This window comes from Magnolia sinica, chromosome 11, assembly GCF_029962835.1.
Source record: "Magnolia sinica isolate HGM2019 chromosome 11, MsV1, whole genome shotgun sequence".
In the NCBI taxonomy this organism is placed as follows: domain Eukaryota; kingdom Viridiplantae; phylum Streptophyta; class Magnoliopsida; order Magnoliales; family Magnoliaceae; genus Magnolia; species Magnolia sinica.
This window is the reverse complement of record NC_080583.1, coordinates 79,512,879-79,532,668: the sequence shown is the minus strand read 5'-3', so window position 1 is coordinate 79,532,668 and position 19,790 is coordinate 79,512,879. Positions and strand designations below refer to the sequence as shown.

General features: G+C 39.2%; 1 protein-coding gene across 2 annotated transcripts; it reads left to right on the top strand.

Annotated features, from left to right (window-relative positions):
• Positions 1–933: 933 nt before the first annotated feature.
• LOC131219448 (large ribosomal subunit protein eL8y-like) lies at positions 934–10,478 on the top strand. Of its 2 annotated transcripts, XM_058214583.1 has the most exons (8): positions 934–1,089; positions 6,880–6,927; positions 8,343–8,544; positions 8,741–8,910; positions 9,380–9,508; positions 9,651–9,743; positions 10,091–10,262; positions 10,346–10,478. In XM_058214583.1, the coding sequence occupies exons 1-7, from the start codon at positions 1,087–1,089 to the stop codon at positions 10,220–10,222; spliced, it is 777 nt and encodes a 258-aa protein (XP_058070566.1). In that variant the 5' UTR covers positions 934–1,086; the 3' UTR covers positions 10,223–10,262; positions 10,346–10,478. The 2 variants fall into 2 exon arrangements, with proteins under 2 accessions (XP_058070566.1, XP_058070565.1); XM_058214582.1 differs by having other exon boundaries at positions 10,091–10,478.
• Positions 10,479–19,790: the final 9,312 nt, after the last annotated feature.

The following is a 19,790-nucleotide window of genomic DNA, read 5'->3' as shown; positions in this document are numbered from 1 at the left end:
TTTGATCTGAAATAGCTGGATGCGATCTTCCATACCTATGCACAGAAGCATGGCTCCCAACTGTGAGACTTAATCTATATGCGGAATAGGCCCACGAATTTGTCTGTGCATGGGACATGGCGATTAGGGTTTGGATAGCTTACCATATACGCCAGATAAGAATACCAGAATACCAGAATTCCCGTAGAGCTTAGGATCTTCCTTTCCTTCACACCCTTTCGCAATTCACAAGATGGGACTCAAGATCATGCCAAGCCGTAAGCTAAAAAGTGTGGCAGTTACAAAAGTCGAGTGGGTCAAAGACAGGAAACAAGGAAGATTGAAAGTCAATTGTTGAAAACTCCACGGGCAAAAAGTTTTGGATATAGCTGATAATTTTGTGTTTTGAGTTCATCCAAGTAAATTTGACCAAATCAATAGTTTAAACGGCACATAAACATCACAGTGGCCCTAGAAAGGTTTCAACTGTCGGTATTTCTTTATTTTATATTATCTGAGTTTTAAATCTACCTTATTTTTGGGCCATTTTCCAACATAATCTTTTAAAACGGATGAGCAGGGCAGATTTTTTACAAACATCACGGTGGACCCAACCTAGCTTACGAGGGGTTAGAAAAGGGTTTTGCAGGGATACGGCCTCCGCCGTAAAGGATCAACGGTCGCTCTAGCAGAGAGCTTAGGGTCCTAGCTTGTTCATGTCCATTGGATTTGTGGACATTTATTGGACGGTTGAAAATGAAAAATATCTCACGGTCTATTCCAACAAACGAGTGTCATGAATCTTGGCAATGTTTGTCCTGCCGGTCAGATTTTTGGACTACCGGTTACTGATTGTGGGGTCCACAAGTCATAGATTACGACTTCGAAGTGCAAGCGTATCGATCTTCATACTATAGCAGAGTATCAGACATCCCCTATCGTACCTGGGCGTCTAGGGTTTAAAGATGGGCCTGCCTGTCCCTGAAAAACCCTATAAAGAGGCCGTTCCAAACCCTCTTCCGCCCTTTGGCTGCCGCTCCAGAAAAACATCAAAAAAACGAAAAAAAACAAGGGTTTCGATCTGCTCTCGCATAGGCATCGAAGGCGATGGTACGTAGCAGCATTTCTCTTCGTTTTTCTTTCATCTTGATTCTATCGTCATCTTCATCTGTACCAGAATCTCCATATCTCTCTCTCTGCTGTAATCAACGCTAGGGTTTCTTTTTTCCGTTATTTATTTATTTATTTCTGCTGTTTGAATCTCTCATTTTTATCTCAAATCCGATGTCTGTATGCGTAGGAGGCATTGTTCAGATGATTTCAAGCTTCGTTTTAATTTTTAAATGTTTTTCCTGCTGAAATTAATCATTTCGGGGGTTATTATTTGATGCTCGACCGAAAAATGGCTATTTTGCTCTGCCGTGCACACCTACATGTTGGGACCACACTCAGGAGATCCGCACTGCTCTACTTGTGGGGTTGGTTGCTGATGGGCCATGCCTTGGAAGTCTTCTCCATCAGACGATCGTAACTGTCTGATTGGTGGTATGAGAATGGATGGTTTTGCTGACCGGTGACATTTCGGAAGAAGTTCCTTTTATTGCATCGGTCCTTTCCGGGAAAGGGAAATTCTTTGGGCGCAAGCATATGGTCCTACCAGATTATGGGCCTGGATTGCTCAGATGAGCCCTTCCCAATTGTTGCTAGCTGAACAAGGAATGCTATTTTGTGGATCAAGCATTTGACATTTCTGTATATTCATCCATTTGGACACGTGGATAATCCCATCAATCATTCTGGACCATCCACTCCGGTGACGTGTCATGCAAGAATTACACCCACTGGACTGTCCCTGCTATCCAAATGCTAGCCGATGCAACCGGGCCATCCACTCCTGAGTCCTGACCTGACATTGGACCACCCTGTTTTTAGATATGTACAAGATAGCTGACCCTGACCCTGATCCTTATAACTGGTTCGGCAATCGGACCCAGCCCCATTTAAACCAAGTTGGATCCCTCAGTTATCCATGGGTCCGGCTACCTATTGTCAGCCATATTAGCAGTGCTTCTTTAGTTTGTTTTATTTATTTATTTTTTTATCTGTTAAAAAAAGTTAAATGAAATGCTTAAAGTACCCTCACTTGAGAGCTAATGGAGAAAAGAATTAACTAGGGGCAGTATGATCAATTCACATGGCAGTAGCGCCTCACTTTGTAAGCAAGACTGTAAATAGTTCTTATTGGACATGTGATGGCATTATGATATAATGGAATCAATAAAATTCTGTTTAGTGCTTTTGCACCTATTGCTTGGAAGAGGAAGGCAGTTGATAATTGTGAAGTATAGACTAGAGGATTGTGGGTTTCCAACGACATTCATCGTTGCTTTTTTTTTTTTTCCTTGATCCACTTTGCATCTTTGTCTGTGTCACTGGCATTTCCCTTTTTTGAACCACTGATGGGATGGTTCATGGCTGGGATACTTTGGTTGAGGTGATTGTTGAGAACCATAACCAATCCAACTTGGTGCTTGCCAAATTGATGTTTCAAGCTGATGATTGGGTGCATTTTTCTTGTCTGAACATTATATGTGTCATTGATCAAATTTTGGACTAGTCTGCCATTGTGATTTTTGCATGGTGGCCTTGAACGGTGGATTGGACCAAATGAACAGTTCAGACTTCAGAGCCATAGACTACACTGTCCATTTGCTGCAGTGCATCTCGTAGAGCAATAACATGATACAGCATCTAGCGTGTCATAAGTTTATAGGCTGTACCTATTATGTTCTCATGGCATGCTCATATTGTACCCCACAACCTAGGCTCTAGCATCTCTCAAAAATTGTACATATGGTTTAGGTGTTTGGAACTGCTTGTGTTGGCAGATATCTCTAAAACAAAATGAAACTCTCTAAAATGTAACACAGTTGCTCCAATTTCTCAACTCGGTCATTTGAAAATATCCCTGCTGTAAAAACTAGTAATAGAAATGTTTTTTGGTAGTATGCAAAGTGTATCCATGCGTATCATTTTGTTTAACATTGCTTTTAAAGAACCTGATATTGTTCATTCTTTTATTTTAGCACCACCATCCATTCTACAGAGTTTAGGAAACTTTTAAATGGCAGGACTCATCTCCTTGCTATATGGACATTTGAAAAATACTGATATATTATCCTCTCTTTGATGCAAGCTATTTGAGTAGGTCTCCCAAGGGGTACTGGATCTGAGGGTTCCCTAAGTGTGTGATGTAATGTAATTAGACTTGGGTTTGGATTTCCAGCCTGATGAGTATTTGGGTTGAATTAAAGTAGAACAATTTGGTTTCAATCATAAATCGAGTTGGGATGGGTACCTTAAACATGTGATATTTTTATTTTTATCCAATAATTTATTTAAGACCTTATAAAAGGCATGTTTTTGGAATGGATCCGAATCGGTATCCAAACTTGTATAAGGATCTGATCTTAGATCCAATTCTAGATCGCAACTCCACTCCAGATCATAATTCATGCTTGAAAGCAGTGTTCGCAATATCGATTCTATCGGTTGATATTATCGGTATCGCAATCCAGCGATACGAAACCCGTCAGAAGATACCAAGAATTTTATTTTTATTTTTTATGTAAATATCCGAAGAAGAAGAAAAAGAAGAGAGAAACCTTCAACAATGTGGATTTCCCTGTAGAAGAGTTTGCGCTGATTGGAAGCTGCATGTAGTGGGCCATTTGAATCGAAGTGCATTGTTCATAGGGAATTGATTTCGGATGTTTGTAGGTAATTGATTTCGGAAGATAATGTGAAAAAAATCCGGAGAAATCCGGAGATTGGGGAGAGAGATTAGGGTTTTAGGGGCCGAAACCCTCTCTGCTTACAAATAGGGCTTTTTAGCCTTTTTTTATCGTGCGGTCGTACGCGGATTTCATTCGAAAGACTTTCCTTCTTGCGCTGGGATGCTAGGTGGGGCCCACTGTGATGTTTGTGAGAAATTCGCCATGTCCATCTTTTTTGCAAGCTCATTTTAGGACATGTGACCAAAAATGTGGTGGATCCAAAACTCAGGTGGGCCGCACGTGAGGAAACATTAGGGATTCAGTGACCATCGTTGAAACATTTTTATGGCCACAGAAGTTTCATATCAGGATACGTTTTTTATGTTTTCACTCCATCCCAGTGGAAATGACCTCATAAACGGTTTGGATGGCATATAAACATCAAGGTGGATCCCAAGAAAGTTTCAACGGTAGAAAACTCTTTCCCAGTTTTCCCTCTCGTATAGCCCACTTGAGTTTTGGATCCACCTCATTTTCGGTCGCATCTCCTGAAATGATCTTGCGAAATGAATGGTCGGGGTGGATTTCTCACCAACATTACAGTGGGCCCCATCTAGCATATGAGGCAGGAACATCCTGCGAAAGCCTTTTGCAGGAAATCCGCGTCCGGTGCGGATAGAAATCCTCGGAGACAGATGGTATTGTCAGAGGCTTTGTAGGGCCCACCATGATATATGTGTTTTATCCACACCGTCTATCCATTTTGATAGGTCATTTTAGGGTATAAGCCTAAAATATAGGTAAATATAATGATCAAGTGGACCACATGATAGGAAGTCGTGGCAATGATATGCACCGTTCAAGCTTTCCCAGGCCCATCGGTGAGTTTATTTTCCATCCAATCTGTTCATAAGGTTTGATAGACCTAGATGAAGGGAAAACATAAATATTAGCTTGATTCGAAACTTTTGTAGCCCCTAAATTTTTTTTTAATGGTGGCCATTCAATGAACACCTTTTCGTGTGGTGCGGTCCACCTCATTTTTGGATTTGCCTCATTTTTTGGCCCATTCCCTAAAATAATATGCCAAAATGAATTGACGGTGTATATACATCATATTATGTCAATGTGGCCCCACAGCCAGAGTCCCACCATATTATGTACGTCATCTTATGTGGTCCACTTGATATCTGGATCTGCCCCTTTTTTTTCTCAGCCTTTAAATTTATCCAAAAAAATGAATGGATAGAATGCATGGGGCCCACACAATCTACCTCATTTTTTGAGCCAAGACTTATCAAAAAGTAAATATATCAACGTCATGAATTAGTGAGCGGATTAGGTGAGACCCAATACCCACCCAAGAGGGTGCGGTCCTTAATACTAGGTCCACCTTAATGTCTGTATTTTCTATCCATGTCGTTCATCCGTTTTTCCAAATCATTTTAGTGTATTATCCAAAAGACGAAGCACATCCAAATATAAGGTGGACCATACAATAGGAAAAAGTTGTGATTGACTATTAATGGGCCACAAAAGTTCTGGATCAATCCGCTATTTGTTTTTTCCTTTCATTCAGGCTTATGTGAACTTATCAACTGATTGGATGGTAAATAAACACTATGAAAACATTAAGATGAGCCCTAGAAGGTTTTAATGCTAGGGCCTTCAATCAATACTGTTTCATATGGCATGGTCCACTTGATAATATGGCATGGTTTTAATGATATGCTTCATTTTTGGTATGGTGCCACAAATTAAGGTGGCAAAACAGATGGACGGTATACATGTCTTGATGCATTTATAAATGTTATGCAACGTATTTGAATATAATTGTTTTAGTTCAATCGGACAGCGCATGACTTAGGACCCTATACAAAGGAAACATATTATGTGCACTTTTTTTTTTTTGTGGAGATTTTATGATTTAAAAGTGTGTATTAAGGTCATTTTTAATAATCCCTGAAGTTTCATTGAAAAATTCAAACATTTTCCCAATGTTTCCCTATGTTTCCCAAAAAGTGCAATAAATTACGCGATACAAACAATATATCCCGTGCGATAACTGATATGTATCTGTATCCCAAGGGTGCAATACCATGCGCGATACCGATATTTCGAACACTGCTTGAAAGTGAACCTCATAGGAGGAAATGGAGACAAACTCAATCAGGCTCAGATTTTGTGCCTCCTGAACCTGACAAGACTGGAATTTTTCAGGCGGGTTCAGATGCAATACACCAGTATCAGACCTGAACTCAACCTTTTGACTTGAAAGAATTGAGAGAACACTACAGTTATTTCTATTCTGCTATGATTAGTCATCCCGAATTTGTCTTCTTCCAACCTGTACATTTGTTTCTTTAGAAGTATTTTATATGTGAGAAGTTTCGACAAAAAACCCACCTGCATTATGTATTATGTATATATGGAAATTAGTATCTAGCATACCATGGTTGCTGCTTGTTATTTCTCTTATAATTATATGCTTCAATGTTGCTATGTTGTATGCTATGGTCAATGATTTAAAGCCAGGACTGAACCGTGACCCTTTTGGTAGGTGATTCAGTCTAGCTGGTCTGACCTGGACATCTTACTCCAAGTAGTACTGTATAAAATGAGAAAAAAAGAATAGCTAAACATTATGCCACAGGCATAGCGGTTCGGATGCGTGCTTTCTAAGTGGAACTTGCAGGTCCAAGCTCTGCTGGCAAGATTATATATTGTATCCCACCATTTACCCTGGGTTTAGTGAACCCAGTCTATTTTTGTGGTTGGTCACAGTCCAAACTGGTTTGATTGCTGGTCCTTTTTTTTATTTTTTTTAAACATTGGGTGCAGTCCTTTCAATTAAAATGTGCATGTAATTGGTGCATCGTAACCTTTTAGTTACGGCTTTCGAGATTTCTATAAAATAAGAGCATGTTAGTGGTACATGATAAATTGATAGCATTGATGGGGGCTTTTAAAATGCTTTTCGGATGTTATTTCATTCATGTTGATAAAAATGTCGTAATGTTTTAAGCATTTAACTTTACATGTTATGATTATAAATTTTTTTTTTTTCCTTTCATTTTTATAGTGTTCGCCAAATTAATTTCCTTTTAACTTATGTTTTCTTCAGGCCCCCAAGAGAGGTGGAAAAGCCCCAGTACCAGCCAAGAAGAAGCCTGTAAGTAAAGCTTTTGTATAATTCTTGGGAATTTGATGCATTACACACTTTCCTCGAAGAAAAGCAGTGGCTTCTTTGATTTTTTGAATCTTACCAGGACTGATCTATACATGACTAAGCTGGTTTCATTATTTCCTCCTAAAAAAACAGCAAGAGGAGGATGATCATCCCATCCCACTCTAGCCTCATTTACTCATTTACATAACATCACTACTCCCAAATAAACCCATAATATCTTCCCTATTATACCTCCTGAATTGGAGATTTCTCATGGACCAAATAAACCCAAAACATCTTCCATGCACCCTATAAAGACCACAAAACTGACATGGAAGACATGCCATAGAACTTTCGTCCTTTTCTCTCATGCTCCCCATACCCATGCTTGAGGAATTGCCTCAACAGAGTCACGAATTGCCCACTTGTGGATATTCTCATGAAGTTATGGCAGAAAGGTGCTTTGGTAGATTAGTTTCAACAAGTTTTCTTCACTAGCTTGACAGGGAAAAAGGTTTAGATCTTGGATTTGGTCACACTGAGATCTTTGATATTTATGTACATTAGTTAGTGAGAAAACCAAATTTATTAAGTACGCTGAAACATCCCTCCAAGATAATTACTCCACTAGCTTCTGTTTATCCTGCACTTCCATCTCTCCATGCAGCTTAATCTTTCCAGTCTGATCTTTTAGGGGGCGTTTGGATCTTAAGTTACTAAAGATAAGCTACTTATGCCTTAAGTAGCTTATCTTGATTTCTACTTATTAAACTCAAGTGATTAAGTAACTTTAAATAAAAAAGCTGCTTATAATTGATCATAAACCAAACTTACTTATCTCAAGTAAGTTACTTATTTACTGCTTTAAGTAGAAAAAGTAACTTATTTGGTGGTTTCCAAATGGGCCCTTAAGAAGTGCCAAAAAAGTACATGCATGCACAGAACCTCTTGTTTCCAATCCTCAGTCTCTGAAAAAATGGAGAGCAAATGAAATTTGGAATGTAGGTTAACATTTTTGTTTGTTGGAACAATGTGCTATTTCTGCTTCCTTTGATACAAGTCTGGCTTGTTTGATTTGGACAAGAACAAAGGTTGAGCAGCTTCTTTGAAATTGGCGTTATCATATGTTTGAATCTATTCTAGTTTAATCTCTCAAGGCTTCATATTGTTTGAGTTGAATGTGTTCTAGCCACAAACTGTGAATGCGCTTTCTGAGCTTTTGCTTTGTAAAAAAATCTATTGCAAGTCTTTCCAGGCCACAACTTTCCAAAATTGATCTTTTTAAAATAAAATAAAATTATGTTGAGTCATCAAGTCTATAAACATGACATGGTGAGCTCTCCCACTTCATAACTTTGTCTTCTATGGTGATTCATAGCCGTGGTTTTTTTTTTGGTTGCCTTTTTCTCATTTTACAGGAGAAGGTTGTGAATCCACTATTTGAAAAGCGTCCAAAGCAGTTTGGAATTGGTGGTGCATTACCACCGAAAAGGGATTTGCATAGATTTGTTAAATGGCCAAAGGTCGTTCGTATTCAAAGACAGCGGAGGATTCTGAAACAACGATTGAAGGTCCCTCCAGCTCTGAACCAGTTTACGAAAACCCTTGACAAGAATCTTGGTAAAGTTTCTAAAAAGCGTCTCTCTCTCACTCACTCAAATGGTTTTGTCCGTAACTAGTACACGTGGAAAATCAATTGCAAGGATGGATGCACAAGTACTGATTTTTTACCCTTAATACCTGGACATGTGGTCCATTTTGGAATATGTTGGTATCCTGATGTCACACTATCCTGGGTTTTTTATATTATCACCAGCAACAAATCTTTTCAAGATGCTACTCAAATATAGACCTGAAGACAAGGCTGCTAAGAAGGAAAGGCTTCTGAAACGAGCACAAGCTGAAGCTGAAGGGAAGACTGTGGAGGCAAAGAAGCCCATTGTTATCAAATACGGCCTCAATCACATCACCTACCTTATCGAGCAGGTAGAACCAATCCACTTGTTACTCACACGGTACGCACACACATCATTCCAAACCTTCAAAATTGGGGCCCTCACTAGATGGGGTTTGACCTGGAACCACACACCTAACTGTCCTGGCCATTTCTTTGGTGCCCATCTGAAGGACAGTAAAAAAATAGATTGTCAGAGCGCTTCACGTTCATTTGGTGAAATCAGATGATTAAAATCATCTGATCAGACTGATTTTCAGGTGATGCTCCATTAACAATGGGGCCCATGATTTTTGTAGTCTGGGTTGAATTGCTTGTATGCCATGTGCCCTGTGCAATCAAAGATCAGTGTTAAGTAGCTTTGCCAGTATGCCCAGTACTTCCAAAACATACCATATTAGTTTCAACATGGGCTTCCCCTGATTTTTAAAAATTCACCTAACAAAAGAAGTCTTTTTTTTGGGGGGGTTAAATTCACCTTCATATTATCTGTCAATGCAGAACAAGGCTCAGTTGGTGGTGATTGCTCATGACGTGGACCCAATTGAGCTTGTCGTCTGGCTTCCCGCTTTGTGCCGGAAAATGGAAATTCCTTACGCAATCGTGAAAGGAAAAGCTCGTCTGGGAGCGGTTTGTTTCTTCAACTTTCTCCATTTCCTCATTTACAAGCCTTTTAGTTGAGGATTCTGGTGTTCTTTCATAATTCTATGCAACATTCTTGGCCTTCTATATTGTCACTCACCATCAATCTCTGTCCACTTTTGAAGTACAGATTGTCCACAAGAAAACGGCCACTGCCCTGTGTCTGACATCAGTAAAGAATGAAGATAAAATGGAATTCAGCAAGATTGTGGAGGCAATCAAGGTGAAAAAAAACCCCAGTTATCAAGAATCAATCTGTCATTAGAAAAGCTTGGCTACATCTATCAATTGCAATAGGCAGTTTGGATCGGCCCGAAAGTCAGTCCCGGTTGGTATCAGCCTGAAAATGCTACCAAACCTTGCCATGGTCTTGACCCTTTTATTTGACAAGCCTAGAAATCAGGTCCAGGTTTGACATGGGCCAAATTTATAGGCTGAGCTGGGATGGCGGTGGGTTCAGCCCTGGGAGCCTGATGGGCCAGTGGGGCCCATTGGCAATAGTTGTATCTACCAAGCTACTATAAAGTTGGAGGCATTTACTTTCCGTGTCTGAATCCTTCGCTTTTGCAGGCTAACTTCAATGACAAATTTGACGAGCACCGCAAGAAGTGGGGAGGCGGCATCATGGGTTCGAAGTCTCAGGCCAAGACCAAGGCAAAGGAGAGGCTCTTAGCCAAAGAAGCAGCACAAAGGATGAACTGATCAGCCACAGAGCATGAAGGGGATGAGGACAGAGGTTCTAGTAAGATTCGGTAGTGTTCATTTTATATTTTATACTTCCATTTTCGATCTTGTCAGCTTTACATTATTGGAATTTTGTTTCAGTTTCACTGCAAGTAAAAGACCAGACATCTTCGTTTTGGATACACCCCTTTTCAGATCTGAAGAGCATCTGTAGTTGGATTTGTTATTTGAGTGAGCTTGTATTCTTCAATGAACCACTTTACATCTTTCTCTAGTGAGTTGCTTGTTTGTTTCAGTCATGTTTCCAAGATTCAGCATCTAGACCACAGGGTCTAACCACAAAGGTTAGCCTGATAACGGTCCTGATTGATGTGGTCCATCCTGATTCCAGATGCAGAGGGTAATGAATTGGATTGGTTCAGTTATGACTATTGCCATTGGGTCCTAATTACTGTCACATGGGATTGCTTCTGCATGTGGAATGTCACCAAAAGGTCCACTTAGGTCTTCATCTTTAATAACAACTAGGGGTATGGCATGTGCCCTGCACATGGAGAGAGGGAATGAAAATTGGGGTCTTCATGTGCGTTGAGTAAGAAAGAGAGAACGGGGGAAGGATACTTTTAAAAAGCAAGGGAGCTGTTAAACTACAAAAATTCCCTTTCTTTTGGTTAAAACCTTCCCCACGCACTTTTGCGATAACTATAGTTAGGAAACCCCATTTTAGACTTCCTTGTTTTAAAAAAAGAACTCGCACAATTGACTAAATGTTCAAAACTTCATATATTTCAGAAGAGAGGCAACCATAAAAAAGTAAAAAAAATCCTCATATTTTAGACAAACTGTATTAAACATGCAAGTTTTATTTTTTAGGTAGCTGTCACTATTGATACAATTAAGTGGTGGAAGATTTTAGTAGAGACCAATTGATTCTTATGGGAAGCAGTTGAGAAGGAAGGATTACGGAGCGGCAAAGAATAATGTTAACACACTATTTGAGTACTTGTGTAAGTTGGCTTATGTATATAGATTTTTTAATTATTTTAATTATTGCTTATGCATATTGATTTTTTAATTATTTTAATTGAAGCTTTCTATTTTGGGAAATGGTACTATGAGGCCGACCTCATCTGTGCGGCCCCACCTTGTGTATCGGACATCCACACTTTGCCCTCTGGGTTATGGGATATGCCAAAAATCAGCTGCATCGGGAAATCAAGTAGGCCACACCATCTGAAACTGTGTGAAATCATGCCTAAATCCTCTAGAAGCACTTGTTGGGGCCCACCTGAGTTTTGGATACAGCTGAAACTTGGTGCGATCCCTCATCCAAGTGGGGACACAATAGATGGTCTGGAGGTTTGAACCACATCTCACTGGGCCCTATAAATGATCATGAAAGTTTCACTGGGTAAATATTGACTCTCAACTGTTGTTTATGGTGTGGTGTGGCCCACGTAAGTGATGGATTGGCCTGATTTTTAGGCCTATGCCCAACATGGAAGGGCCCATTTGGCTGATGGGGTGGTTGCCCCACATAGATCACAGTGGGGCCCACAGAGCTCGACCTCACAGTACCTTTTCCCTTCTATTTTAAGTGTAGATTTAATATATACGCACTATAAGTGCATATATAGCTATTTTTTTTTAAAAAAATTCTCTATGATTGAATCTGAACTTTGTTAAACCTGAAGTTTTCGCTTTATGGATGACTGCGTTTTTTTTTTTTAACGATCGGACTGAATTAGAGCGGGGACATTGGGCCCGTTTGGATACCGCCAAATAAGTTACCTTTTCTATTTACAGCAGTAGATAAGTAACTTATTTCGGATAAATAAGTTTGGTTTATAATTAGTTATAAGTAACTTTTTTAAAAAAAAAAACTTAAAAGTACTTAATCACCTCGTTACTTTTTTTCTTATTTTTTTTAGATTTTCTATTTTTCCATAAGTTGATGAAGAGAAGCATTAGAGAGAAGAAAGAGAGGAGAAACTGATAAGCATGTTGTTTACCAAACATACTTATTTTCTTAAGAAGTAGAAACTAAAATAGGCTACTTATGACATAAGTAACTTATATTAAGCAACTGATGGGCCTGTTTGGATGGTAAGTTATTTAAGATAAGCTAGTTGTGCCTTAAGCAGCTTATCTTGTTTTCTACTTATTAAACTGAAGTGATTTAGTAACTTTAAATAAAAAAGCTACTTCTAATTGATCATAAACCAAACTTAGCTTAAGTAAGTTACTTATCTACTGTTCTAAGTAGAAAAAGTAACTTATTTGGTGGTATCCAAATGGGTCCTTACTGAGGCGTTTTTCTGCTGTATGGTGTTTTGCCAGCTGTGGTCACAACTAAAACTAATTGCTAGGGTAAAATTGTCTCTGGCTATTTTGGCCCCATTTATGGACAAAATCTAAGCTGTTTTCATACGTTGGATGACAGTTCAATTTTTTAGTTCCCAAAATACTCCCAACTTACATTTGTTAAATTTTGATGTTGTGCTGGTTTTAAGGGTTTTTATTTATTTATTTAAAATCTGAAGTGTGTGGGATCTCACGTGCCCATGTGGGCCATTTGGTGGTTTACGTAGCCCGTTGAATCGGCATATGAGACGGTGATGTCTTTTTTCTACTCAGTGGACTGCTTATGCAAACCAATAAAATCGGTCATGGTTTTTTTTTTTACCCCTCACTGTTGGATTCCATATTTACATTAATTGCATCCTTTACTGAATTTTATTTTATATACGTGCAATTCCAATTTTGATTGTGCAACTTGTCATCTTGACTTGTGATGGATGCTAAAGAAAGAGGAATTATGTGATGCTCTACAGCAGATCTAGGCTGTTCAGATTGTTGGCCCCCACTGGAAGGGCACGGTCCAAGATTCATGCAGGTTGGAGCGCCTGTCTGGTATGCGCCATTGACACGAGCTATGATGGTGTGGCTACTATCAACGGTTTAATATTTTGGCTGTGTCCGTCCACGCCGTTGTCCATGATCTGGACGGGCTGGATTAGTTTAAATTTGTGTCACGCATGGTTAGATTGCCTCTTGAGGATACATTGGATTAAAGGTTTTGAAAGTAATGTTAGAAAATAGTATTCTACTACGTTTATTTTAGATTGGCCGAACCTGCCTTGCTACAGTTGGACGGCCAAGATGACATATCTCCCATTAGACATGAGTGATCGTGCTGCCACCATGGTGATAAAACACAACAATCTACAAGTACAGGACCTTGTTACTGTTGGCTGTTCGGTCTGTTTTCAGTTACGCGGGTGTGTGCCAGAAACGTTACGAACATCAGTCCAATATCAATGCACATGACCAGTCTTGAGAATATCTGTTGCTTATTCAACCACTTGTATTTAATAACAATCAAGGGACAAACGGAGCGTGGGATTTGTCCTCGTAAGATTTTCTTCATGCCTTTCATGAGAAAAGATTTTAAAAATACGTAAGAATGCTTCTCCCGAGAGAATTGCTTAACATTGGATACAAATTTAGTGTATGAGTGTAAACTTAGATTACAACTAATATTATAGCTAATAATTACCGTTACTTGATTACTACTCGTAGGATAACTTGAGATAAAAGATTAATTGATAAGATAAGTTTGTTTATTTGTTGTGTTGGATTAGGTATAAGTAGTTTTTTTTTTTTTGTTTCCTATTGAATTTCTTTATTATCTATAGATTTATGTGGTAACTTATTCCTTTATACCCTTCTTCCATTATTGTAACGGTTACATTAGTTGGAAAATCTCTTTCTAGATCATTCTCTTGATACGTTTCTCTTTTGCAATTGTTCTTCTTTTAAATGCTTCTCGGTCATTTGCTTTACTTTCGTCTACCAAGGTTTTGTCTTTACTACCCTCAATCGTCCTTCATACCTTAAATAACTTGTCAGCCTTTATGTATTGACCACAACCGTCTGTCAACCATGTTCTGCCGTGTAAAGGTAAACTTACCCTAATTATAAACTAGCAAAAAGTGCTCCAAAAATTTAAAGATTTTTTTATCAACTTTTATCTCTCATATAATGTCACATGTCATTTTTCTATTGGCTTTTTTAATATAGTCAAAATTAGAATACAACGGTTACTTCCTAACATATGTAAAGACCGACAAGAACCTGACCCTTCCATACCTCTGTCGGGTGGCTTGACCAAGTCATTCTAGGTTGGGCCTATTTTTCAACATGAATTGTGGTGCCAAAGTCCTAAGTCGACTCGAAAGAGTTGGCAACCGGAATGAAATCTGATCTACTTCCAAAAAGGGCTGTCAACACACTTGAGTATGGGGTTGGCTCGAGAGATAGTATCAAGGAAAGATGTAGTATCCAAACTGGCCGGTAAAAACTAAGCTGTTTGTTTGGGTGGATAAATTAAAGTTTCTAGTTTTTGGATAGCCAAAAATATTCAATTTCACAGGAATGTCATATAGTCAGCTGATGAATGGCTGGTGTAAAAGTGCCGACAAACCTACGTGTGGGCCCTTGTAAGATCCTAGCAATTAAATATTTCCCCTTGTCTTATCTGGTTGAAATACAAATCCTTCCAAATTTTCTTCCATGACCGTCTATTGTAGTACCAGTGTGTTACAATTTTTTTTTTCATGAGTTGCCATCCAAAGTGGGTCCATAATATCTACGGTTTAAATAACTAGACAATGTATCACATATGGCACATTGACAATCTTAGAAAATGACGACTCATTGACAATCTTAGAAAATGACGGAGTCGCTACCTAGAAGACGAAACGGTACATATCACAATATGATTAGATAGTGGGACCAAAAATCAGCCCAATTCATAAGTCAGGTGGGCCACACCATAAGTAGCAATGAAAAGAAAATGCTTTCATAGGTTTTTGTGCCAAGTTGGGTCCCAACCTAATGGCTCATTGGTAAACAGAATGTCATTTCAACACTGAGGTCATGGGTTCCAGTGTCCATATAAAGGCAGATGTATGAGCATGCACTAAAAAAATTATTTATGCCTGCATATCAACACTGGGTCACTTGATGGATGCTTTTCATTTTCAACCGTCCAATAAATGTCCACCAATCCGATAATCATTTAATTATATCACTTTTTATTTTTATTTTTAAATAGTACATCTAAAGTTGGTAACATTTTTTGGACGGTTTAATTTAACTACTTGTATACCATGTGTGTAATTTCTAAGTGCCTGCAGATCATCAATCACACTCTGCCATGCATCGTCTCTTACAAGTGGTCCACAGTTATTGGTTATATTGGGATCCATCAAAGATTACCAAATAGACAAGTTTAAAATGGGAATCCACATTCAATAGAAAATGGCCCACCCCCAAGTTTGGTGGTTATGATTTCGGATCTCGACAATTTCCCGGGAGATACTGTATATCCACGGTGGAGATGTGCCCACCGTTGAATGTGTCATGGTGTGACATGTGTGCACGATCTGAGCTGGATTGACGCTGGTACAGTGTGCTGCAGGAAAAGCTGCGGGCCCTACTGTAATGTGTGTGTTTTATCCATGCCGTCCATCCATTTTTCTAGCTCATTTTATATCGTTATTGTATAAATGATGCAGATCCAAATCTCACGGGGACCATACCATGAGAAACGGGGAATGGTGATTGAACACCCACCATTAAAAACTCCATCTGTCTCATTTTTGGGTTCATGCCCTAAGATGAGCTGGATAAATGGATGGATGGCATTGATAAAACATATACATTGTGGCGGGCCCACGACACCAATTATGATTGGGTACTATCTCACCAGACCCTGGCTAGAGACGGGCGATCGCGGTAGGGGCTGTGTTTTATCCTCGCTGTCCATCCATTTTGAAATATCATTTTAAGACATGAACCCCAAAAAAAAAAGAAGCAGGCCGAATGCTTGAGTGGACCACACAACAGGAAGCAGTGGTGGCGATGCCACCCATTATTGAAATCTTCCTAGTTTCCATCCTGATATTTATTTGCCATTTAACCTTGATAAAGGGAAAACATAAATTCTTAAAGCCTATTGTGATGTTTATTTGGCATCCAAACTTGTTCATAAGGTTACAGAGACGGGTATGAATGGAAAAAATAAATATAAGTTTGATGCAAAACCTCTTTGGCCCCAAGAGATTTTGGGTGGTAGGTGTTTCATTCTCACTGTGTGGTCCACTTGAGCATTTGCTTGCCTTCTTCTTGGGCTTATGCCCTAAAATAATGTATCAAAATGGATGGACAACATGAATAAGATACATACATCAAGTTGGGCCCTATAGAACCTCTGCTAGGATTGTCCATCCTAAGGTAGATCCTAGGGGGGCAGTACTTAATCTATGTCCGATGGCGAGAGGTTCCTATTGAATCTGAGTCTACTCCTAGACATAAAGTTGTACGTGAATCAAGTTAGCTCGAATAACTCTCTTGACTCTGCTTCGAAAAGCTTGATGTGAGTGGGCTTGAAATTGAGTTTGAGCCGAATTGAACTAGACTAAGCTCGGCTCAAAACTTAACTCGGTTCGAATCAATCCGACTTAATATAAATATTTATATTTAAATAAATTATTTACATTAAAAACCTTAAAATTTAAAGAACTCATCTTTTATGCTCGATCTCAAACTCAACTTGCTCAATCTTAACTCTAACTTAGCTTGAGTTGGCCCAAGGTACTAATCGAGTTGAGTTGAGTTGATCTAGCCAATCAAACTTGAGGGCCAAGTCAAGCCGAGCTGAGTTTAAGCCGAGTAGCCTGTGGTTGAGTCGAGCCGCTGAGTCAACTCAATTAGGTTTATCCTGTGTAGGGCTGAAAGTTGGGCGGGTTGAACTCGACCGACCTGTGATTGACCCGACATTGGGTTGGGCTTGGGCAGGATGTATAAAGTCCAATCTTAGCCTTGGGCTATACAAACACCAACCCGATAAAACTTGGGTTGGGCTCGGGTTGAAGTCTTGGGTTGCCCGACCCAACCCGACCCGAACCCGATCAATATAAAAGTTACTTATAGATTATAATTGAGTGTAGATCGTATGTGTTGAAGAAATAGGAAATTTCAATGCTGTCGAGTCTCATTGGTCCACATCATTTCCGATGACTCAAGCTAACAAGAAATGTTGAATTTCTCTCTCCCAAATAGATTGTGTGATACACAACATGACTTTTAAATACGTAGTTGTCATGTATTTTCATTTGTTTGTTTAGAATAAATGAAGTTCTTTACGATAAATAAGTACGTATATGATTAATAAAATTATAAATATAAAAAATAAAATTTATATTGAAATATAATAAACTAATGGAATCATTAAAATATTAGCATGTATCTACCCGACCAACTCGGCCAACCCGACCGAACCCACTTGGGTTGGGCTTGGGTTGAGAATTCCCAACCCTGGGTTGGGTTGGGTTGGTACAAGAACCTTGGGTTGTGCTTAGGGTTGAGCCCCGCCCCGCCCCGCCCCGCCCCGCCCCGCCCGACTTTCAGCCCTATTCCCGTGTACGGCTGTGCCTGATATCTCCCGGTTCAACGGGTTGGACCATAAGTTACAGTTCAATCAGGGGGAACTTCTAATATTTCATGGGTACACTAAATCCAATCCGTCCAATATGTTGGTCCCATCACGAGGATCACTTTAGAGAAAAAAAAAAGTAATGACCACTCGTTTAACGAGATCTTAATTATTTTTCTATGACTTAGTGGCTGGAAATTGTTTTGTATGAATGGCCCACTTTTTAAGTATACATAGCTGAGTTATGCGCTAGTAGATCTCCATAGTGGGATCAATCTATTTGAAGGGTTAGTTATCACATATACTAAATTCCTTTTAAATTATCATCTGGATGTACCATAACTTCTGTGCAACCGATTGGACTTGGGACCTCCTCGCCAATAACTTCAGGGTTCAAAGTCAACAATATCCACGTCCAAAATAAAATAAAATTCGATACTCTGGTACAGTGCAGTAGTTCAACCACGTGCGCTTGGTAATTCTACACGTATAATGTATGTAATTCAAATCCAACCATCCAAATCATGGGTCCAAACTTAGATAGGTGACAGATAAAAAATTAATATTAAAATTGACTGTTTGAATGATCGACGGTCATGATTAAAATGAAAAAAAGCTTCAGTCGTCAGAACTCAACAAACATACACCGATCAATCAGAACTCAAAAAATGTCCACTCGATCCTAATAAAACGGTGTGTCCCACTATTTGGACGGTTTCAATTGAGTCATTTATATCCAAAGTTACATTTTCTGAATGCGGGCGTGTGAACCATCACAACTCTCCAAAAGTATCAAATAATTCCCCTGTGAAAGAAATTGAAGGTTTGATGGTGAATGATTTTCGTATAGTTACCATCCACGGTGGGGACAATCAGATTAACGGTCCGGATCACAGATCTGTGGTCTCCACTGCAACGAGATTGCAACCGTTCTTTCAAAACGGTTTTTCGTTCCAATTTTGAAAATGCCGGGAAGGAAAATGCGGTTTTGTTTCCGTCCAATTCCTTTCCCTCAGGTTTGTACTGGTCTGTAATGGGAAAACTATGTGGGCCCCAAAATAATATATTTATTTTATCCATTCCGTCCATAAATTTTTAAATATAAATTTAGAGCATGGGACAAAAAATTAGGAATATATATGTGTTAATTGGACCACACCATAAGAAATAGTGGTGATTGAGCACCTCCCATTAAAAACTTACTAGGGTCTGCTACAATGTTTATTTGCTGTATAACCTGTTAATTAGGTCAAAAATACATGGATGGAGGGAAAAAGGCAAATATTAGTTTGATCCAAAACTCTTGTGGTCCCCAAGAAGTTTTTAATGGTGGGAGTTTAATCGTAACTGTTTCCTATGGTGTGGTCTATATAAGAATTTTATTTGCATAATTTTTTGGATAATTACCTAAAATTATCTTTAAAAATGGATGGACGGTGTGGATAAAATTTATAGATCATAGTAGGGCCCACGGAGCTTTTTGCAGCACGACCCGTACCGAGCCCGGTACTGTAGGAATCACTACCGAATCCGAGTCCGGGGCGGGAGAGGCCGGCACGTGCGAGTCATATATATCGAGGAAAAAAAATTCAAAAGCTTTGCTGAGCCTACGTGCGTGTGGGAGCTCTGCTCATCTGCACGAAAGCACGTGCCAAGTTTTAACACGTGTGATTATTCATATGTTCCATGATCGAGATACGCTCCTTATATATGTGGGCGTAGACCATTTACACCTCATGAGGAACACAGCATACAATATAAATGGACGGCTAGAAAAATCTGATTTAGCCGTCAGTTTATTTTGTACATGGAGTGGCCCAGCTGAGAAGTAAAACGGCCTGAATTTTTTGGACATAGGTCTAAGCATGATTTTCAAACATTTCTAAAGTTCAGATATTACACACGTGTACCAAATTGGCACGTGTGTATGGGCAGGTTTCCAACACGGGTGTATGATTGGAAAGCTTCCAGGAAATATCAGAGGGATTGTACGATAGTTTACCAGAAAAGGAAATAAAACGAATTTCATGATCTACGGACCGCATATTCGTAATCGTACATCATGCAGAGGTTCTCAATTCTGAT

What these genes read in the sequence shown, in the direction of transcription:
- LOC131219448 (XM_058214583.1), top strand. An exon ending in AACCCTTGACAAGAATCTTG is followed by an intron (nt 8,545 to 8,740) that starts GTAAAGTTTCTA and finishes TATTATCACCAG; the next exon opens with CAACAAATCTTTTCAAGATG. An exon ending in TCACCTACCTTATCGAGCAG is followed by an intron (nt 8,911 to 9,379) that starts GTAGAACCAATC and finishes CTGTCAATGCAG; the next exon opens with AACAAGGCTCAGTTGGTGGT.